Source organism: Protomyctophum parallelum (assembly GCF_964188405.1).
Source record: "Protomyctophum parallelum genome assembly, chromosome: 1".
NCBI lineage: Eukaryota > Metazoa > Chordata > Actinopteri > Myctophiformes > Myctophidae > Protomyctophum > Protomyctophum parallelum.
The window spans coordinates 25,972,923-25,997,064 of record NC_139697.1 but is presented as its reverse complement, the minus strand read 5'-3'; the positions used below and the strand labels follow the sequence as shown (position 1 = coordinate 25,997,064).

The following is a 24,142-nucleotide window of genomic DNA, read 5'->3' as shown; positions in this document are numbered from 1 at the left end:
ATATCATCAGCACGACTTGCCACACCCAAGCCCACCCAATGTTTAGGTATCAGAAAGCTAAAAAAGAGGCCAGCAAGGACAAGTCATACTGGCATACTGTGTGACCGGTATATAAAGCATACAGTAAGTGATAATGTCAAACACATCATGTTATATCTGTGCTATTAAATTAGGATATTAACTGCATCGTTGCTGTCCCAAGCAAAGCAAGAGGTTAAATATGCACTCTCCCCCCTTTTGATTTATAATTAGGTCAATGTATACCAGCTCAGACAACACATAATTAGCTTGCTTTGTGAATGGGCTAATCATTATTGTAAACTAAATGGGCTAATTAACCTTTTGGAGGCTGGACACAAATTAATAGTTTCCAATAGGTTATCATTGATATTTCAGCCATCCAATGAATCATGATCTCTCTGACGAAGGCATGACGCTGTTGAAATCCCTGGTTCTCAACATGGGGTCTAGGGACCCCCCAGAGGTCCTCAAGGAGGTTCCAGGGAGGGTCCTAGACGATCGGCACGGTCATTGCCTAATAGTCATGCTGGCTCAACCAAATGTTCTAGATCTCAATAGCAATACGTTGATATTAACCCATTAAGACCTGTGGCTGATTCTATAAATGTCTTCGATGTCTTTTTCTTCTTGGCTCGCCAATGATCAAGATGCATCAGTCCGATTTTTCACATTCCATTCTGATTGGCTTTGTTTGACCAAATTAAGCGGCCCTTAGCTAGCCACACTAGCCAATATGGACCACACTGGATCCATTGGAACACATCTTCCTGAAAGGTAAAGGTTTTGGATAAATGACAGGGGCGATATGTTCTTCAACTATTTCCAGATATCAATGCATGACACATTATTTGAAAGCTTACAACGTGCACTTTAATAATCTTTAGAGAGAGAGAGAGGTAGAGAGAGAGAGAAAACAGAAAATTGTCCTTGCCCTACCTGCAGCACATTCTATCAATATAATCCCCCAGAGGCTGTCACATACAGTATAAGCCTGTACATCTCGGTCTGTGTGTATGGCCTACTGCTGCAGAGCATGCCCCCCCCCCTGTTGCGCGTGGGTATGAGAATCCTTTTCAATCTGTTCTCCTGGCGAACGTGGTCTCAATGACACGGTTTCCTCTTCTGCTCACGGTGCGAACAAGAGCAATTTTCTCCATGGGAAATGGCTGTGACACGCTGAGAGTGATTTTATCTGCAGGACATCAAGGGTGGATTAGGATGATGGATTATACGTTGGAGAGCTGCTTCACACTCAACTGTTACCCGGAACCGGGAGACAGCTGCACACCTCTGTGTTTGTACAAGAGAGAGAAAAAACCAACAACAGCCCCATCCAACTTGGCAGCATGGGCTCCCCAAAAGTGTCATTAAAAATGCAAATTTCTGATTAATCATAGTGGCAAAAGATTTGCTTAAACGCAAAGTCGCCACTTTGCTCTGGCATTCTGTCAATTGTACATTTTTCTTCAGTGAGATGCGCTTTCTCATTTCTTCTAGTCATACTTATATTTATATTTCATTGAAGGTTTACTGGGGGGGAAATACATATAGGCCTACTGCTAGACCAAGCTTGTGAAACCCTCCCCAAAACAGCTGTAAACATCAGATAGCCTTTAAAAAGTAGCTCTCAGCTAAATAATAATTCTAAATACTAATGTTGTTAACCTAAAAATGAGTTAAAGGTGATTAGACACAGGGCTTAAAATGCTCAGTCCTGGGGACATATTTCAGTCCTGAGGATTTCATAGCGGTCATTTAATGAGATCAGTGCATATTTGGGATATTTTTTTTGCTTTAAGCCCTGTAGAAATCCGACCGAGATCCTGTAAGTGTAGCCGATTTGCTCGTCCACATATGACGTACATTCTCCTTTCATTGTCATTGGGAATTTAATGTTTGTGTAAGACTAAAATCTACACTCATTTTCCTCAAAAAATAAATAAAAGAGGAATCTGGCAATAATGCTTTGTAACCCAATCTTCTCCTTTCAGGGCTTGTTGACCTCCGGAGTAGAGTTTGAGTCCCTACCTGCTGCCCTTTCCCTGCCTGCAGAGTCTGGTCTGTATCCCGTCACCTTGGTGGGGGTCCCACGCACCTCAGGCAACATCACTGTCAATGGTGAGACCAACACTGACACTGCTGTGTTGCTTGAATGTTTTGACGTCCGTAAAAAAATAAATAATTCACTCTTATGCTGTAAATTGTACACTGTGCTATTCGGCTCCTGCTGAATGTCTGGCCAATATCGCCAGCCCGCAGTTTGTTTTCGAACGTCTGATCCTGCCCACAGCAAAGTTTGCTCCTGCAATATTTTAATTGGGAATCCAAATACAAACAGAAAGGCACGATGAGAGAGAGAGAGAGGAGGCCATCATTTCACCATTTCAGCACCACGGACAGAGACATCTGTTGATAACATAAATGTTCGTGTTAAGCTAAAGTAAAGCACAGTCACACCTGATAAATAAGTTGTGTGCCTGTTTTTGACACACTCCATACGTGTGCGTGCGTGCGTGCGTGCGTGCGTGTGTGCGTCGAAGATTTCCCCCTCCCAAAAAAAAACAGTACAGTAACTATAACAATAAATGTATAGTTGCACACCACTCGGTTCACACAGGTGTGAGTTTTGAGGTCTGGTGTACATGTGCACTCACGTACACGTGCACACACACACACACACACACGCACACGCGCATGCGCACGCGCACACGCACACACACACAGCGTGTCCTCAGCCTTGACTTCCACTTTATAAAGCCGGTCGGGCATGGAGTTTTAATTGCATTTATTTTAATCGTCTCTAATCATCTCTAATTGTTATGATGCCATTGCCCCAGGTTAAACGTTGACGGAGGCCAACGGGGATGACTATACTTTTCATCTCCCTTTTGAAGCCCGCAAACCAGCTGTCCAGACCACTGCTCCGTATCCCCCCCCCCCCATTCATGGCAGATAAATGAGCACTCTTTGTTCTGCTGTCTTAAGAGAGCATTGGGTAATTAGATGAAATGAAACACTACAAAGAGTCCTCGACGTAGAGTAACCTTTCTCTGTGCACGAAAGCACTTCAAGAACTTCTCTTTAGTTAATCGATTTCTTTGTGCCCGGCATAAGTCCTTCATCTCGAGTCATCTTGCAAGAGACGACTTCTTTTTTATTTTTATTTATTTTTATTTCTTTTTTTTCCTTTTCTTTTTTCTACAGTATCCAAAAAGTCAGTTACTGTTCTTTTCCACTGTGCTATTCATACCGAAGGTGCAGAGAAATCTCAATTGCGATCGGCCGGAAGGGCGTGCATTATTTATCTTCAGATAAATCACACCGCTGTGGTCTCATTAGCACTCAAAATGAATACACACATTAAAATGGATAAATACATATATAAAACATTGTACTGTACGAGTGGATATACTTTTTTAACGTGAGCTGGGAGCAATCATTAAAAAACATTGAACTCACTGCATCATTACAACAAAGACATATATGCAGTGTGTGATCACACAGAAATAAAGATACCTTTAGGACCTAAAACCTTGCCCTACGATTGAACCTGCCACAATCATTTGCGTTTTTACAGTATAACACATTAATTTTTGACGGACAAATACAGAGATCTCCATACAGTATGGGCACAAAGGGGACATACCGTAGACAGACGGGTACAACGGGTATTCTGACGGGGTAATGGGGTACCCATTAAGACCTGGAACGCATCTGGGTCACTTTAGCGTTTACCTGTAACCACATTAACCACTATTTTATACTTTAGCCATTGGAAAATAGCAGATATACAAGCTCATAGCGTGGCACTGAGTGAAACATCTTGAAAATGTGTGCAAATCTTTAAATATATTCTGTGTGTGCATGGTCCCCGAATCCCGACTTGCATTGTTCCCGAGTATAAGCCGGTGTAGTGCGGTTCAATAACGTAATGAATCAGGCTTTTCACCTCTTCCAACAATGTCCTCCACAGGTTACCATACGTCGGTGTTTGGGGTGACCAGTGACTGTCTGCTGGAGGGCCTGCCCAGTGTGAAGACCAGTGGCTGTCTGGTGGAGGTCATCCCCTCGCTGCCCCGGCTCCAGCTCAGCACCTCTCTGCCACGGTAGGCCTCGTGTAGTCTTGATTTTTACATACATTTTTTAAGTGGTGCAACCACTTCTACATCCAGCATGCAATGTCCATGTACCTGTGTACCTGTTTGTTTGTGATGTGTGTACCTGTGTGAGCACGAGTGGTGTGCGCATGCGTGAAATTGGAACGAGAGAAGTATGTGACATGGCTGCCACCTGCTGGACGCAAACGATACAGAGAAGAAATTGGAACGATACAAATTGGAACGATACAGAGAAGAAATTGGAACGATACAAATTGGAACGATACAGAGAAGAAATTGGAACGATACAAATTGGAACGATACAGAGAACCAATAGACGGGAGTTGCACCACTTGGTTCACACTGGTGTGATTTTTATTTAGTTTTTAGTCATGGTCGTTCGAATGCAATTGGATTTAGTTTTAGTCACACATTAGTCGTCTGAAATGTTTTAATGTTGGGGCCGTTTGCACCAAGAACGAATACATAATATAAAGCTTAGTTTCCCTAATTCCCTTTTTCCCTAATGGGACTTATCGAGGGTAGCTACTGGGACGTAAGTCGGGACTTGATCACTCCCGGCTGGGTCACCTGAGTGAGGGGTATGATGTTGCGAGACCCGAAACCCAGATGACCTTGGGATACATCACTGAGGATACGTCCCAGGTGCATCCATTTATGTATGTATTTTGTTATAGTTTAGTGTTCGGATCAAGGATTTGTTGATCAAGGATTCATTCTAATTCGAGTTGTGTTGCACCAATTAATTTTAAGCATTGCTTAACAAACCAGTATTTAAATCCTTAACCAGTGATTAATTCCTTTGACTTTGACATGGATTCAACTTTATTGTGTGTCAGCCATCTTGGATTTGCTGTTAATAAACAGGAATAACAACCCCCTTGAGCCTATATAAAGCCCCGGAAAGCCCGCTTTAGAAAAAAAGTAGAAAAAGGATTGTGTTCCAGTGGTTGGTTCCATTTGGCGGTGCATTGTTTTTGTTTCCCACATAATGTAAATCAATTAGTTTAGTCTCACTAGTCGCAAGAGTTAGAATAAGAGATGAACATTATTATACCAAAACCATATGATAATCAGGGGTGCACATTATGCCACATTACTCCCACTGTATCGTTCCAAAACAGATACAATTAATTACTCACCTACTGTAATGCTGCGGCTGTGAGCTGTTTTATGTTTAAGTAATTCCAAACCCAACATGTGTCCATTTCTGTTATTGCAGAGATTGTTTTTTTTTGCTCTATTTTCACGTCTTCCTTTAAGTAACGATGAATTGGGTTGTTATAAATGTATGTGTGTATATACAAAAATAAATAAATAATATATATACTTAAAAAATAATATATATATATATATATATATATATATATACTTAAAAAATAATATATATATATATATATATATATATATATATATATATATATTATTTTTTAAGTTATAATGGATAAAAGCAAAAGGGGGGTGGGGGTTTAAAACATTTTATACTTATATATTTGTTTTCAAATAATGTTCGAAATAAACTCATTAATTCATTCATTAACGGCTAGGTGTGCTGTCACCATCAGAAGGGGGCTCAAGTACCACCAGTGGTACTAGTACCAGTGGTTCGGAACCTATCTATCTGTCTATCTGACTTCTCCAAAATAAGAGCCACTTGTAATGATTAGTCAACACTAGTTTTATTTCTAAGTAGTGCTTACAGGACGTTAGGCACGTTGGGTGCCTGGCTCAGCTCAGCTGAATGTTATGTCAGTAGGAGGGATTTCTACATTTACGTAATCTTCCCTATCAGCTGTCTGTACGCAAATGCGCTTGGCATGCCTTTTGATCTGTCGCGCACAGAACTTTTTGGCGTTACTATATACTGTACAGTGCAGCGCGGTAGGCCTACTCGCATAAAGAGTGGAGAGGACGCAATGCCGTCAGCCCACTGTTCAGTGCACGCACTGGTACCGGCGTACCAGTTATGTGCAGGCCTCATCATAATGTACTTTCATACCATAGTAAAGTTGCATAGAAGAAATGCATTGCATTTCAACTGTTTTATTTAATCAATATTCCGGTCCTTGTTTCCCGACTGCCCGATGACATACAGTAAAGTTATTTCTGCTCCGACCAGATCAGAAACGTGAACATCGTATTGATCCCAGGCTACTGTTCCTGTCATTAACTTGTTCACACACTGACGGTGGGGAAGGCAAGGCACCAACCTGCTCATAGGGAGCAGTTAGGGGTTTAGTGTCACCAACCTGCTCATAGGGAGCAGTTAGAGGTTCAGTGGCACCAACCTGCTCATAGGGAGCAGTTAGGGGTTCAGTGGCACCAACCTGCTCATAGGGAGCAGTTAGGGGTTTAGTGTCACCAACCTGCTCATAGGGAGCAGTTAGGGGTTTAGTGTCACCAACATGCTCATAGGGAGCAGTTAGGGGTTTAGTGTCACCAACCTGCTCATAGGGAGCAGTTAGGGGTTTAGTGTCACCAACCTGCTCATAGGGAGCAGTTAGGGGTTTAGTGTCACCAACATGCTCATAGGGAGCAGTTAGGGGTTTAGTGTCACCAACCTGCTCATAGGGAGCAGTTAGAGGTTTAGTGTCACCAACCTGCTCATAGGGAGCAGTTAGGGGTTTAGTGTCACCAACCTGCTCATAGGGAGCAGTTAGGGGTTTAGTGTCACCAACCTGCTCATAGGGAGCAGTTAGGGGTTTAGTGGCACCAACCTGCTCATAGGGAGCAGTTAGGGGTTTAGTGTCACCAACCTGCTCATAGGGAGCAGTTAGAGGTTTAGTGTCACCAACCTGCTCATAGGGAGCAGTTAGGGGTTTAGTGTCACCAACCTGCTCATAGGGAGCAGTTAGGGGTTTAGTGTCACCAACCTGCTCATAGGGAGCAGTTAGGGGTTTAGTGTCACCAACCTGCTCATAGGGAGCAGTTAGGGGTTCAGTCTCTCGCTCAAGGACACAGCCAGGAGGAGCCGGGGATCGAACCAGGAACCTTCAGTGATCTAGACAGTCTTTCAGTCCTGGGATTATTTTTGGCTTTAAGCCCTGGATCTAGACCTCCTCTGTACTTCCTGACCCACTGCTCCCTAACGATTTTTTTATCAATTGCTCACCCCACACTGGGGATTTCCTGGAGATTGTATTCTTCTGTCATTCATAGTGCATGAACAACCCAAAAATGGAGAAAACAGAGCTGCCAACCTGCACACATTTTGTGTACCAACCACGCAATTCTAGGCGTATAGACACCTAGAATTGCGTGGTTGGTACACAAAATGTGTGCAGGTTGGCAGCTCTGAGAAAATACGGATGAATTGCAGTTAATAAGAGGCCAATTTGAACAACAGAGAAACTCTATATAATAATTGACACAACTCTTACACCGGGGCTCCACCGGGCACTTCAGGGTCACGTCTCTGTCACCGTCAGGGAATGTTCCCTTTTTAATCAATGAAGGGTTGCTCCACTGCCCGCGTTGGGTTGCGTTGCGTGACTGCATTAAAATTGCCCCGGTTCGTTTTTTGACGCACGCGACGGAGACGCAACGCGCCCGGTGGAGCCCCGCCGTTAGGGTATACGTATATAATCCGAGTGTAATGTATCCAGTCGTTTGCACAGTACTTCCAAGTATGCATTTTTGTCAAGTTTGAGTGGACATGTTTGTGTAGTGCTGAGCATAATAATGCCTGTAGTTACATAACACTTGGATTGCATGTCGTTAAACTTGGCCCACTATTTACTGCAATTCATCAAGTATTCTCCCTGTTCCTGGATTCCTCTTTCTCTGTGCAGACATGTGAGAAAAGCACTACAAAATATCCATGAATTCAAGGCATTGCCGGGTAGGTAATTGATAGAAAAAGTTATTTTGGGGTGACAACACGGTTGTCGCTATTAAAAAAGTTAACAAACATTTGCAAGGAGCAGCTGTGCCAGCTAAATTTATTCATGGAAATGTGTGTGTCTGTGTGTGTGTGTGTGTGTGTGTGTGTGTGTGTGTGTGTGTGTGTGTGTGTGTGTGTGTGTGTGTGTGTGTGTGTGTGTGTGTGTGTGTGTGTGTGTGTGTGTGTGTGTGTGTGTGTGTGTGTGTGTGTGTGTGCACAGTGGGATTTTTTAACTAGTAGGGCTGTTACTGTATTTGAATGACGTCACGTGCACGTCACATGCACATAGCTATTCTAACGTAATTATATTTCTTATTATTTAGTTCCATTATAAATTGGTTGTTTTTTATTTTTGTTTCAATTAATTATTTTCCTTTTTAGTTTTATATAAAATCAATTTGCATTGTATACTCACCCTGCCTTACATTATTTTGCTTTCAAAACCGTGGTTTTAAAAAGTTCCAACAACTTCCAACAACGGTCAGGGATAACCATGTGAGTTTCAGGTTTTGAGCTTATCAGTAGGCCTATGCTAGTATTTAGTAAATGAGCAGTAGGCTAAACCGAAAGACACTTTTGTGAATAACCAACATGTAGGATAGGCTTCAATTAAGCTTTGAGCTTCAGCCTAAGTCATTTCGATCAACCAGAAATAATTTTGGATGTACACTATAATGTTTATGAATTCTGTTCGAAAAAACTAAACTAAACGTTGTTTTACTTAAGTTGTCTAAGTCACTATAATAACAGAAAACGCAACACTAGCGCTATGCCACGAGGAGCCGATATGTCCTCTTTTTTCATAATTCATGGTCTATTTATTGGTAGATCACGTAAACTCACATTTGTAAGGTTTATATGCCTAATTCCAGTTTACAGAAATAACAAATAACTCCCAACAGCTGGGAGTCGACAGGCGCGCAGGTTTAGGCACAAAACAACGTTTCCTCTGGAGTCTGGACGCATGTCTTCTTCGGTGGGTTGTCAGAATAACACAATAATAACATGCGCTAGGCTAAGCTGTCTGCATGGCCGTTTATCCAATGTAACTGAGAGCATGTGAAGTGACTGAAGTGAGAAGTGAGAACATCAGGTAATGTTATGCAAAGCATAACAAAGGAGCCAGCCAGATATAGACGGCAGCACCGTTTGCTTTGTTGTGTTGAGTGCGCCGTCTTCAACGCACATTGTCGTGCATGTGGGTGCTTGCGTGAAGCACCCACTCAGAACTACGGGCAGCCCTACCTCTAGCTCACCGCTGTGTGTGTGTGTGTGTGTGTGTGTGCGTGCGTGCGTGTGTGTGTGCGTGCGCTTGCGTGCATGTTTTAATGCGAACACAAATATATCAGGGAGGACCCTAGGTAGGTGACTGGAGTACCCCAGGGCATCTATGTACACTATGTACGCTTTGTTCGTCCTTCAACACCAAATCTCTCATCCGAACATACCGATCTACAAAGCGCTGCAGCGCTCGTAGAACTGCTATTTCTTTTCCCAGAATGTTCACCCCGGAATAGGAATGCTAGGGTTCATACTGTTACTGTGAGATCTGTGACAGTGGTGTCACTCACTTCAGCAAAAGTGGTTTTGTGGTTTGAAGTAGCAGATAATATCTCATCGAAGAAAGATACTTTTTTCATTCCATGTATCTGATTCGGCACCACAGACTCCTCGATACAATCACCGCCGCTAAAACTCTGTGTATACAGTTAGATTTATATTATATTCACTTCAGCAGAGGAGCCTATTATACACCCTGGGTGTCAAACTGGCGTCCCGCTGGCCGTTCGGGTGACGGGTCAAATTCGTGCGGTGAGATGATTCTGAGGAAAACCAATACATCCAACCATTTATTTATGTAGCCCTTTTGAACCTGCCCTCGCTGCTTGGCGGTGCTCTCTCCGTCTGTCTGCTCTCTCCTCCTTTCTGGTGAACTACTTGTGTTGAGCATAGTAACAACAGTCTGTCTGCTCTCTCCTCCTTTCTAGTGAACTACTTGTGTTGAGCATAGTAACAACAGTCTGTCTGCTCTCTCCTCCTTTCTGGTGAACTACTTGTGTTGAGCATAGTAACAACAGTCTGTCTGCTCTCTCCTCCTTTCTGGGAGCGAACATAGAACCTTCCCCAGGTTCTATGTTCCCCACCATGCAAAAAAGGTTCTTTGTTCCCCAATCCCCACTTAGAATAAACCTAAACCAGAAACCTAACCTAGTAATTTTAGTAATTCTAGTAAGACAAAGTATTTTAGCAACTTAGTCTTAGTGTTACTTTTAGTAGAACATTCTCATTTAAGCTCAGTCTTTGAACAATCCATTGAACTTCAGGCCTGCCTAGGCTACTTAAACTATCTAGTCTTAGCCAACTAAAAATTAACACTGGCATAAAATAAAATAAAACATAATTGCTCAGACTCTTCAACAAAGATGGCAAAAACAAACATTCTTTGTTCTGTACTTATACATACAATTGTATAGTACAATACACTGAAGTGAGTGAAGTCCTTAAACCAGAAACCTAACTAACCCTAAACCCTAAGGTAAGTGGGGAACATAGAACCTGGGGAACATAGGGATGACCCCTCCTTTCTGGTGAGCTAGTTGCGTTGAGCATAGTAACAGCAGTCTGCCTGCTATCTCCTTTTTGGTGAGCTAGTTGCGTTGAGCATAGTAACAACAGTCTGCCTGCTACGTGTATCTCCTTTCTGGTGAGCTAGTTGCGTTGAGCATAGTAACAACAGTCTGCCTGCTATCACCTTTCTGGTGAGCTAGTTGCGTTGAGCATAGTAACAACAGTTTGCCTGCTATCTCCTTTCTGGTGAGCTAGTTGCGTTGAGCATAGTAACAACAGTCTGCCTGCTATCTCCTTTTCCTAACCACTTAAACTCAATATTCTCACTAAATACAGAGCCAAGTTACAACTCTACTCTGAGCATCTTTTTTCCATCTACGCCACAAATACAGTAGCAGATCTACAAGCTCACTGTGAGCTTGTAGATCTTCTAGTTTTGACAAATGTTCCGCCTACAATAGCATTGTTTGAAGTGATTAAGTGTGGTCTGTTTGCAACTGTAGTTCATAGTGTTGATGGCGAGGCCGGACATTCAACGGTGAGCAAACATAGACAACAAGTTGCCGTTGCGAATGAATTACGACGACATCAAACAACACTATGGAGTGGAGGAGGGACCAAACTGCAAGCAGTTCCAAGTCAATCACACCAACATGCTTGACAATGGAACACTTTTAAGTGTTAATTCAAATCGGTATTGACGAGTAGATGACTCCCTGCTGCGTTTCCTCCTGGAGATGTATCCACACACAAACACACTGTTTTGACAAATGTGCGTCTCCCATTATGTTATGCAGAGATAGCCTGGCGACGCCCGGCATCTCAAATTACTTGAACGTTCATGGAATTTCTTTTTACAGCTGATGCATGCGTAATCATTCATGGACGGTAGCTTCAGACACATGGTGAATTAGTGCTGTGCAGCTGTGCGCTGAACTGCGACATGTGAGCAAAATGAATGGAACACAATTTATTTTGTAGATGTCATGGAACATACGGTAGGCTGTTCTACATTTCTCTCTGCTAATGATCATTTTCAAATGGTTTATTATAAGAAGCAAAACAAAAATAGCACCTAGCTCTCCTCACAGTTTTCTTGTAGCCTGTCACTGAAATACTGATCATAAAAGTAATCAAACAAAATGGGTAAATTGAAAAAAAAGAAAAACTAGTTTCACCCGAAACCAAACTAGTTTCACCCAAAACGTACGTGCACGTGTTAGCTCACGCACAACAGGTGCGGCCTGCATAAAGTCCTTGCTGACAGCCTGCTGTAGGAGAAGCTGGTGCAGCAACATTACTGTCTCCTGTCTGTCCGTCGGGCTCCCCTCCCATGAGCACGGATAATTGTGCTCATATTGATGCCCGGCCAAGCCTGAAGCAGTGCAGATAATTCAAACTCACAGTCTCTGTATTGGTGGGCATGAACTTTACCCGGAAGCCACCTGTTTTTTTTTATGCTGGCAGTTCAGTGTCTCTGCTAGCTGGGGAAATCAATCAGTGTGTGGTATATCTATAAAGCACGTCATATTACGTCACATCAAATCCAACGCTGCCAAGCGTTGGATTCGTCTTTTATCGTTTTTTTCTGTGAAAATGTCACCTGGCATCCACCTCGATGTTATCAGATTTAGAAAAAATACATTTATCTCTGATTCTTTTCTCAGGTTGTACTTTTGGTCAAAACAAGCTGTATTCACTGGCACTTAACTAAAGAACCGATGATCGCGTTTACAAAATGTATTTTCCGGGTAAAATAAATTACGATCGTCTGCTACTCCAGACAGCCTTTGTTTACATTGTGGACTTGCTGTTTTTACATTTATGTTCAATAAACTATTCAATTCAATATTCAACACATTGTGGGTCCCATATAGGTCGACAAAATACAGTAAAAACTCTGGCTGTGGCGGCATCATTTATTAATTAATGGCAAATGCCTGGCAATCAATGTGTTTTTTAAGGGAGAGCAATATAAGCAGCATGCAATTTGTCATAGCTTCATGGCGGTGCTGCTAACTAACCAGTATGTGTGCTCCTGTGGCCGCAGGTCAGCCCACACGCTGCAGCCCATGTCCAAAGAGGAGCTGTCCAGCAGTGTGTCCGTCCAGCTGTTCAACGGAGAGAACCAGGAGCTCCACATCACCCTGGAGAACATTGGCACCGAGGACATCGAGACGCTGGAACTCGCCTCCAAGACAGTCAGCACCAGAGGTTGGTGGTATAGCACGTCTGACATAATAGGACCGGGTGAAACTGGAGGCTGGCCTGTCTACCCGAGAGGCATTCATTAGGAATAATTAACTAGAACAGTCGTCAATACTTTATTTTGTAGCAGGTGAGTGTGCAGGTTTATTCTTTCTTTTCTGTGTTGCTAAGCAACAAGGAAATTAACCGGAAGTGAACATTTTCTCTTGCCGTCCGCCTCCGTGTTATCAATCCAGAAAAATGCAAATAATTTACGTCAGATTCTTTTCCCAGATTGGATTTTTGGTCAAAACAAGTAGCTAGTCATAACTGAAGAACCGTCTTGGCTTCCGGTGGACATTCAAAATAAGGGTTTCACGGAAAAACACTGGCGGTTTTGTGGTAATGGTTTAACTGCTAAATTATGTTTACATGCTGTACTTAATACAGCATGTACATTCCTGGTGTGTTTACTGTAAGTCACTTGGAAACATGTCAACAATGTCAACCTTCCTAGATTAACCACCTCAGGTGTGTTTGGTTTAGTGATTTGTTTCTGGATCCTTCCCTCAACCATCAGTCTCGTTCCTTATTGGGCAATGACTAAAAAAAAAGCTTCAGCTGTCAAGATTTCATTGTAGCAGCAATAACAACAATAGTAACACTTCGAGATCATAAAAAAACACTAAGAGTGTAAGGAAAAATAGGAAAGTGTGCACATTAAGCATTTGAGATGCTTGAACGTGTTGTGCGCAAGGCTCCTACTTCTATATTCCTCCGCTCACAGCGCTGAACATGTGTAAGTATTGTATATGGCTGAAGTGTTTTCTAATAATGTACAATATTTGCCTCTGAGATGTAGTGGAGTAGAAGTAAAAGTATTGGAAATCAGAAATACTCAAGTAAAGTTAAAATTAAGTACAGTACTTAAGTAAATGTACTAAGTTATTTTCCACCACTGCCAGCTGTGAGGTTCCATCCCATGTGCATTGCAATGGGAGTATGCCAGTCATGCACTGGCAGTCAGCCCTGGCAGTGGGAATACTTCACGGAGTACGACAAACTAGCACAATGAAAAGGGGGTCCTGATGTGAACCTCATGTGCTGCCTGGAACGATACTGAATGTGTACTCTCGTCTCGCTGTCACTCAATCTTTTAGTTTTTGTCTAACGCAAAGCTAACGTTGTGGAACAGCGGCATTTGTGGAAATTATAATTTTCTCATTCTATCTAGTGTTCTCTTCAACGTAGACTACTCGAAAATCTTAAAACATTAATAACTCGCGATCTATGTAAATCATCCCGTCAAATTATGAAAAAATATCTTGTGTTTGACGGCCCTCCGCAGTCCAGTCGCTAGTCGTGATAGATTTAGTCTTACCTCCCGTAGTGAAGTGGCGTGGCTATTGTTAGCTGCTACACACACATTCACAACAACATCCGGTCCGTCTGTAAAAGTGGTCCGTGTTTATAAATCGACTGGGCGCTATAATTAAATTAAATAACCCTGGACGTTCTAGGTGTTAACAAGCGGCTGATCTGGTAATGACATCCCTACCAATCTAAACCTAACCTTAACCCTCTCCCAACCCTTCACGCACTCCTCACCAACCTTAATCCGGTCGTTTTAACGCACCCCTCACCAACCTTAATCCAGTCGGACCAATGCTATGTCCAACCAAAGTATGCCTCCCATGCAGATTTACCATTACCCCTATATTTGACACAATGTTTTATTTCTGGGACCCCAGTGAACCAAATGGTACTATATGCAATGGTTTGGTTCCATATGTACGGTACACACTCGGAGTTACAGACCTATACGGGTCTATTATATTATTTAGAGTACCTCAGGGTTATGAAATGGACCATACGGTATGGGATTAGGAGACCAGTTAAGCTTAATTTATACCATGCGAAACAGCCCGGTGAGACAGATTGTTAGGCTTATTGACGTAATTTGGAACATCTCGCAGGCTGTGAGCCATTTGGCTCATACCTCCTGAAATTTTGAGCGCTCACACCATGTCATTAATGTCTCACAGCTTTGATTGGTTGACACACACAAGCTGAGTGTTAGGTATTAAATGGCCAGCTTGCTGTGGCTTGTCTCGCACGTTGCAAATTAGGCTTTGGTTACTGTAGCTAGGAGCCTTTTGAAAAAAAATGTGATTTAGTTTGAGTCATTTCGGGGAAGGGAAGCCAGGCGGGGAAGGTGGTAATACTGGTCATTGCATGTACTCCTACGGGCTGGGCGGCACTTTTCTTTAACACAATCAGCCCCTGGATTCCTTCAAAATAGTAGCTATGGGGTGTTGTAAAGCCCCCCCCCCCCCCCCCCGTCTTATGTTCCGGGAAAAAAATTAGATATTTCTTTGCTTGGTTACACCTTTATCTCGTTTTAATATTATCGCTAAATAATCCATCGCGTTCTTCTTTTGAACGAGAGGCAGTTGAGAAGTCATAAATGAAGAGCTTAGTATATCCATCAGATCAAAACCACGGAGAGCGCTCTAGATTAGGAGAGAGACGATGCATTCTTTCTGCCGTGGTACACTAGGAAGTAACCGGGACTGCTGGTGAACGAAGAGCAAAGCGTACGGTGGCCTTAGGGTCTAACTAAAAAATATATAATAATAATATTATTCTCTCGCCTGATATCATTGAAGATGCGCTAGGACATGTGTACACGTCCTTTGAATCCGTCGGTTGGATTCCCTAGGACGCGTGGTGGACACGTCGGATGGACGGAACCTGTTGACCTTTATTTATTCAGGGAAGTTAGTTGAGAGCAAGCTCTCTTTTCCAATAACGCCCTGATTACAGTACAAATAACATAAAATATAAACACAAATACATTACAGGATGAGAAACAATTCAGAGTGAACAAGTACAGCTAGATCTCAAATGGATCCTTACAAGTCTTAAAATCAAGTTGTTCAGTTTTAAGATTGATTGTAGACAGTTCCACATGTGAGGTGCATAGTAATGAAAGTCTTTAAAGCTGTCAGAGAGATTTCAGGCATCACCATACATACATCACATACAAGGGAAAAAAACGTGGGTATTCGACCTGTATGAAGTACAGCTTCATACAGGTCGAATACGCACGTTCGCACAGAAGCTGATATCCTCATCGGAGACACAAAACGTATGAAAATGCAAATAGCCCACTTTCAGTTGGAATCTTGTTCCAGATTCCAATTTGCTGTGTGCTTTCACTGCACCTGCATAACATGAGAGAGAGAGAGAGAGAGAGAAAAATGAAACCATCACGCTCACACACTCAGTACTGGCCGCTGATCCAATCGCAAAATCCATAAAAGACCATAGAACACTAGTGCCAGCAAACTATGTATTTTTTTGTCACCATTTATCGCGTGATTTGTTCCGTTAATCGCAACTTGTCACAAATTACTCACAGACTCCTTTATTATTGGACATTAAAGCAAAATAACTCAAGAAACGTTTGCCCCACCGACTTCATATTCAACACACACTTTCCACACCCCCACAGGGAGTACAGTGCCCAGACTCGAGTCGGTCGGACCCACTGTTCTCCAGAACCACCACAAAAGGTTCTGGTCAGGCTCTGCCAGTGGGCCTAATCAGCTTAAATCACCTCACCTGTGCAATTTCCAGCCTCGAGTCTGCCACAGCCAATTGATTCCCATGGCAACCCCACAGCTGACAATTGATTAGCCTACCAGTCCACTTTTCACAGTCAGTAAAACGTTTGCCCTCTTCACACACAGGCAGATTCAGAGATCTCCATGTGGGACACAGACAGACAGTTAAAACGGGTTGACAGCGGGTATTATTAGGTTTCCAAGTTGCATCGTTCTCAAGTAGGCCGGTAGCCGACGGGCACGTACAGGTCTAGTTTTCATTAATACAAAGAATTAAGTCAAAATCTGTATATGTTGATACAATATAACTTAAATCATTATTAAACATTAACATTAACATTAAACATTATTAAACATTTACAATATTAACATACATTATTGTAATGTATTCTGTCTGGTTCCTTTTACATTATTGTATATTAAACATTTACAATATTAACATACATTATAGTAATGTATTCTGTCTGGTTCCTTTTACATTATTGTATATTTAATATGTATCCCCTGAGCAAGCAGGCAGGCTCTGTTTAGCTCAAGGGTCATTTTAGCACTCGTGCAGGAAGCCGGCTTCAGATCTGGGGTAGAAGAGGAAAGTTAAATTGTGCTTTGATTTATTTAGCAATCCTCAAATGGCACTGTATTAGCATAATGGGTATAATCTGCTACATTTAAGATAATTTAGAAGTATGAGTACTTACGCAATATAGTGTCAAACCTTATGCTATTAAAGGTTCATATATGTTTTTATATATATATATATATTTTTTAAACAATGCTAAATGATGAAACCTGTGTGTGGCCCTGCCTATCTGGATTGGGAAGTGAGATTTCTTAAACTTTCCCTCCTGAGAAATTGTTGAAATAAGCATGATACATTTGTTATTAATTAATGTGATTCAAAGTTTTAATCGTTGACAGCATATATATATATATATATATATATATATATATATATATATATATATATATATATATATATATATATATTTAAAAAAGGAACCAGACAGAAATAGCCTACTTGACGAATCACAGTTCACTGGTGCGTCGCCGTAGCTATAACTGGAGTGAGACTGAGCAGCAGCGTGTAGTCAAGATACGGTCTGGCTGTTACCCCTGCAGATGAAATGTCTTTATGCCGCCATGCTTTCAGAGACAGGTCGAAACTAACGTCATGGCCTCACCATATTGAATATATCTTTGAGCATTTTTAGCTCAAATAATTGCCCCTGGGGGGGTCCCTGGAACTACATATTTTCAGATGGAGGTCGGTGGCCAATCACAGTACATATTGTGGGTCCTTGACATGAAAATGTTTGAGAACGACATAGAAACATGACATTTGTAGAATCATGCTCGGGTCTAAATGGGCTATTGAAGTTTATCAAATTCCTTGACTCCACTTGTCCCTTTCAATTTGTGTCCCTATCGGGAAGCCATGGAAACATAAGTACGGTTGCCGTTGTTTATTAGTATTACAATGATGACTGGGGCACGGTGGCACAGTTGGTAGTGCTGTCGCCTCACAGCTAGAAGGTCCTGGGTTCGATTCCCGCTGGGGACGCTGTGGGCACTGGCGGCGTGTCCCCTCCTCCGCGTCATCAGTGCCCATACCCGAGGCGGGGGTTGGCGAAGGGGCCTTTCTGTGTGGAGTTTGCATGTTCTCCCCGTGTCCCCTAGGGTAGATACCCTCACAAAAACATGCCGCAATCCTGGTCTCTAAAACTACCTCCCCCTGGCCAGCCGGGGCGCCTGATGGAGGGGAAAGGAACTGGTCGGAATAACGTGTCCCTTCCACGCGCTACGTCCGGCCGGGGAAATTCCCCTCTGTCAGGTGAAAAGAAGCAGCTTGGACTCCTCATGCATAGAAGGAGGCATGAGGTCAGTCCGCTGCCCCCCCAGGTTGGCAGAGGAAGTGTAGCGCCCAGGATTACATTAGATAATTGGCACTGGGTGAAAAGAAAACTGGGTTACAAAATCGTGGGATAAAAATGTAAAGAAAAAAAAAAGTATTACAATGATGCACAATATGCCACTTGAGAGTGAGACGTCACTTCATGGCCTCTCTCTCTAGGTCGTCCTCAGCCGCCGTTGTATTCCTGTACATGCAGGATGCATTACTGTACATGCAGGATGTATTACTGTACGTGCAGGATGCATTACTGTACATGCATGATGCATTACTGTACGTGCAGGATGCATTACTGTACGTGCAGGATGTATTACTGTACGTGCAGGATGTATTACTGTACGTGCAGGATGCATTACTGTACGTGCAGGATGCATTACTGTACGTGCAGGATACATTACTGTACGTGCATGATGCATTACTACTACATCTAGAAAATAAAGCATGTGTATATGGACGAAGCTGTCAATTAGACAATGACATGTATTGACCCGGTATGACCCAGTGAGTACAAAATTACAGTAGAAAACAGCACATACACTGTACATATGCTCTGATTATTGAATCAGTCATTGTCAGATATTGTCAGAAGTTAGAATCTACTCTCTGTCTGTGCTTGCTGCTTCTACTCTCTCTCTCTCTCTCTCACTCTGCATTCATACACCTCTATCCTTTCTCACCCTCCATTCCCCGCATTTTCTCATATCGTCAACCGTCGGCACGCAGCTTTACAGTCTTGACAGTTCAATTCAACAGCGGTTCAATCAGCGGTGGAATCCGTATCGTTTCAAAAATGTACATGTCGTGCACTTATCGCAGCGGAACACCACTGTGCTTGGCCGGTCCAAATCCCCACATTCCGCCAACAACACCCTCTCACCATCGCCGTTCTGTCCCCGGTGAAGTTTGCAGAGTGAGTGATGAAGTGAAGTTTCGGAAGAACTTTCGATTATAATATACATATGATATTATTTGGATAATAACATCATGTCCTGTGTTTGTGAAACTGGAGTTTTCGTACCAGCATTATTTTTGCAAGTTTTCATTCCCAACTTTCCATAACTTTTTGTGTCCCCATAACAAATTGCCTTTTTTATGTTAGAAATGACAACTATTACATTATGCTGAAGAATAGCCCATAACAAATTGCCTTTTTTATGTTAGAAATGACAAATATTACATTATGCTGAAGAATAGCCAACTAGTGACCAGACAAAGTATACATGTTCAAGTGCAAACCCACAGCGGATTGCAGCTTTAATATCACAAAATAACATGCTTGTTTACTTTCTACAAATTGTCAGTAGAGAAGTTTACCATGAACGTGCCATCATTTTCCTACGATGAAATGACATTTTGAGGCGTGCATAGATATATACGTTAATTTTCAGAATCAGTTTGATCTTCATTTCCTATCATGCTATAGTTGGAGAAAGTGTTCACAGACACTGTATGTCTACTCTCCAGACATCCTTGTTTGATATGCAAATAACGTTTACATCAAACAGCTACGGTCGTCCTCACTCCTTTAGTGCAACGTTGCATTTCTGGGCAGTACTTTGAACATGAACAATCCTAGACGATATCTAGTCTTATATAACCAGTAAGACACGACCTCGCCTTAAAGGGTGAGGTCGCGTGCACGTATCAGCCTCGTTGACGGCACACTGCTGGGTGAGCGCTGGCGCTTTGACATGGAATGAATTCTATACTGGCCATATAAGGAGCATGTCTTGAGTGTATAGGGTTTGATGAGGTCAGATCAACATAAGGAATGTCGGAACAGGTCAGCTCCATATATGGAGATCTAAGGGTGGGGCAGGCCCGTCTAGAGTTTGAATGGATACATTGAATAGGATGGATGGATGGAGATTGGGGAAGGATCAACATATGGAATGTCAGAACAGGTTCTGACATATATCCATATATGGAGCTTTATAGTTGCTGGCCAATATTGATGACATCAGGGATCTCCACATAGGGGCTTTATTGCGACAGCAGGTTTCCACGAGACCTGCGGGCACCATATATGGGGATTTTGAGTGACTGAAATGTGCAATTTCATAGTAAATGCGAACTGTGTTCGCAAAAAAATCAATTTAATATCGATATCACTCTACCATATTGCGACCGGTCTGCCTGGACCTGCTGCCTTTGTAACTTTATACTTTTAACTTTTAACCACACTTAGCGCTGGGTGGTGGTGGTGGAGCCGCCAGATGAAGAAGCTGTTTTTCAAGTGTCAATCCCCCCCCTGTCTCTCTGTGTGTCACCCTGACCCTGTCCCACTCTGTCAACCAATTCCAAAAACCCAGCAATGAAAGGTCATGAACCGCTATTCACAGAAACGCAGATAATAGACCTGTGGAGTGAAGTGTCATTTTTATATTATGAGTATCTGCTGATACCGATTTTTCCCGATCCGACACGTGACGTATGCCATATCACAATAGTACAATATCCAAAATCACAGGTAATATCCAGTCTAACATCATGATTATGTCCGTAATATTGATACTATGGATGTCCCTATCATTTTAATTTCCAATCACGTGATCGGATCAGGACAACGCTAGTTTGTATAGTTTCAACGTACAAATTATTTATTTTTGGATATTATACTGTTTAGATTAAACATTCTTGATTTACCTATGATCCTAGATTGCTACAGTATGTGTATGCATTTGATGTATTACATTGGCTTGAGTTGTACTTGCTTACTGTAAATCACTATGGGTTAATCATTTTAGATCTTACAGCATTAGCTGTTCATAGGAAACAAAGTCTAATGCACTCCTGGTCGGCTCAGAGACGGGTGTGTGTGTATACTGTTAAGTACACAATGACCCGCACACCGTCTGCACTTGCATTGCACTGTGAACACTTTTATTTAAGCAACATTTTGGTCCAAGACCTTCAGGCATCTGCTGAAAGCTAAGTAGCACCACAGCTGTATACACATACACAGATCCACAACAGCCAATCACGAGAGCTCCCTTGTTGATGGGGATGAGACCCAGCAGGTGTTGATCTCATTTTGATTAAGTGACATTCTCCTCAATCCATGCCACCTGTTGAACGGAAACGCTGGCCAGGTGCCAGAGATATGGGACAAATTAAAGAATGAATAACCGCGGGGGCATCCATGTGCACATCGCGTGCACGTCAAATAAATAAATAAATATATATATATATATATATTAAGGCTGTCAAAAATAACGCGTTAATGGCATTAATCAATTGCGTTAATTAATTGCGTTAAAATATTTAACGCAATTAACGCATGTTAGTGTTCCCCCTAACATGCGCCCGTGCGCGCGGCTCAGGAACGTCCAGAGCATAACAAATCTGTCACTGTGTAGCGATGTGTGTAATGATTGAACAACACCAGAGAGATAGCTTGTGTATTGTAGTTTGGTTGCAAAGTGGTTTGATTCTGTAACTCTGTTGCGTTACTTTGTCTGCCTAGCAAAGCCCCATTAGGCTACACTGCACACACACACACACACACACACACACACACACACACACACACACACACACACACACACTACTAGTGTTAGCTATCAGCGCGCTGCAAGAATCACTCGGGTCCGTCGCAACTTGTGGACATTTTGAAAATGCCATTAATGTTTGTCCGGCTGGTTTCGTTTTGTCCTACGCGATTACGTGAATCAGCATGGCTGCGCCTGCAGTAGGCTATTACCAAAACAAACACATGGTACTTTTGTGTCGCACATGGAAAGCAACTGAAAACGACCATGGATATATTAAAGACAGTTCTCCTGTGCTGCTGTGCACCGCGGAGATAATGCGCAACTCCAGGTACGAACCAAAACACTGACTGAAGCTGATTCACGACTAACTATCTCCAGACTAGTCCTGCAGTCCCGCAATGAAGGAGAGACAATCTCGCCTCTCACTACAGTCCACTACAATGCCATTCTAGCCTTAAAACCTACATTTAGATGTTATTCAATAATTACTTATGGCAAAATATAGGCATTTCTAAACCAAGCCCTGTTTCCAAAAATGCTTATGTGCCATTATTGTATTTTGTGAATTTCAATTAACTATAGTCTACAGTTTAACCCATTGCTTCTCAGCTATTTTAATTTCAAGGACCCCCAAATTAAATTGATAGAAAGTAGCCTAGGCCATTTTATTATGATTTTCATCTCTGGACTGGGACTCCAGTCTCCATTCATCCATCCATCCATCCATCTTCAACCGCTTATCCCTAGTCGGGTCGCGGGGGCAACAGCTCCACCAGAGTGTTCCAGACTTCCCTCTCCAGAGCAACATTAGTGACTTCCTCCTGGGGGACCGCAGTCTACATGGCCAAAAGCCAGTTTTGATTTAACTCAAAGTGTAGGCTAGGCCTACAAATGCTCACATCACATCATGTCTATACTAAATGCATTAGAAAACAAAAATCATTCAAAAACAAATGTATATCCGCTTTCTGTCATTTATATTTCCATTTCCACAACAATAAACAGGAAAACATGGCATATTTTGGACATAGTTCGAATAGTGATTAATCATGATTAAATTAATTTTGAAGCTGTGATTAATCTGATTAAATTTTTTAATCATTTGACAGCCCTAATATATATATATATATATATATAAAGATTTATTTTATTTTATAAATAACGTAACTTTACGTCTTGGTACAGGGGGTTTTACTGCTTAAAATGTAACCAAACGTTCCTGGCACAGATTGAGTTTTAATACACATTCAGTTCACTTTACAGATTACAGATTACAGATTAAAGAAGTCAGGGTAAGACGCCTGAGGGCGAGAAGCGACCTCGCCCCAAAAGGGCACTGGCCATATATGGAGCGTGTCTTGAGTGTACAGGGTTTGATGAGGTCAGATCAACATATGGAATGTCAGAACAGGTCAGCTCCATATATGGAGATCTAAGAGATCTAATATTATACCTCAACCTTTAGCCTTAGCTATTAAACAAAATAGCAGATATACAACCTTGTTCATCTGCTATTTTTGAACATGTTTGAAAAAGATCCTTGGAAGTGAGGGAACTACTGATTTAGAAGGCCTCAGGTCTCAATGGGTTAAGAGCATCTGCTAAATGGCTAAATTGTACAATTTAAATTGTGCAGACGCCTGGGGGGACTCCGGTCAGCAAAGTATACAGGGTTTAATTGGTTAATTCTGAAGAACCCTGCCTCATGAGACGGGCTCTGCCAGTTTAACACGCTACTACAGACGGATTCCGTAAGTCTCTCGAGTTTTCTTCCATTTCTCCCATATATGTTCAGGCCTTCATTACACTTAGAAAAAACACATGAAGCTAAATGTAATTCCAATGCATACCTCGCAGCTCGTTGACTGAGCGCTGAGAAGCGTATATTACCGCCTGCCATTTCCACTGAAGTGTGCTTCATTACAGCGAAAGGAGAGGAAAACCACAAGCAATTAAGCGCTCCTACACACAGCGGAGCTGCGAGACCTTTGAAGGGCATTTAATGCCAGATCTGTTTCCTTTTGGGGCTCATGTGATGGGGGAAATCATGTTTATTTTCATCATTATTTTTTCGTGGGTTTCGTGTCTAAGCAGGGCGACATAGCCCTCTACCATTATTGCCACATTCCGTAACAACTGCACGGTTTGGCCTGGAGCGCAGACAGAAAAAAATATTCATAATTCAAAATAGTGCAGGGTGATCTAAAGGTCAGAGGTCAAACGTCGGAGCACGAAAGTTGTTCGGGATGAGGAGCACATGTGTATTGAAGTTTTATTGCTGACGTAACGGTAAAATGGTGCATGACAATTACAATTTAGGCATTTAGCAGACG

The 24,142-nt window shown here is 42.2% G+C and overlaps 1 protein-coding gene across 1 annotated transcript in view; it reads left to right on the top strand.

The window, feature by feature from the left end:
• trappc9 (trafficking protein particle complex subunit 9) overlaps positions 1–24,142 on the top strand; it is a 350,071-nt gene that overhangs the window by 69,937 nt on the left and 255,992 nt on the right. The window contains exons 14-16 of the mRNA XM_083770949.1: positions 2,013–2,139; positions 3,995–4,127; positions 12,641–12,804. Of these exons, the coding sequence (XP_083627075.1) occupies positions 2,013–2,139; positions 3,995–4,127; positions 12,641–12,804 (424 nt within the window). The remainder of the gene's footprint in view (positions 1–2,012; positions 2,140–3,994; positions 4,128–12,640; positions 12,805–24,142) is intronic.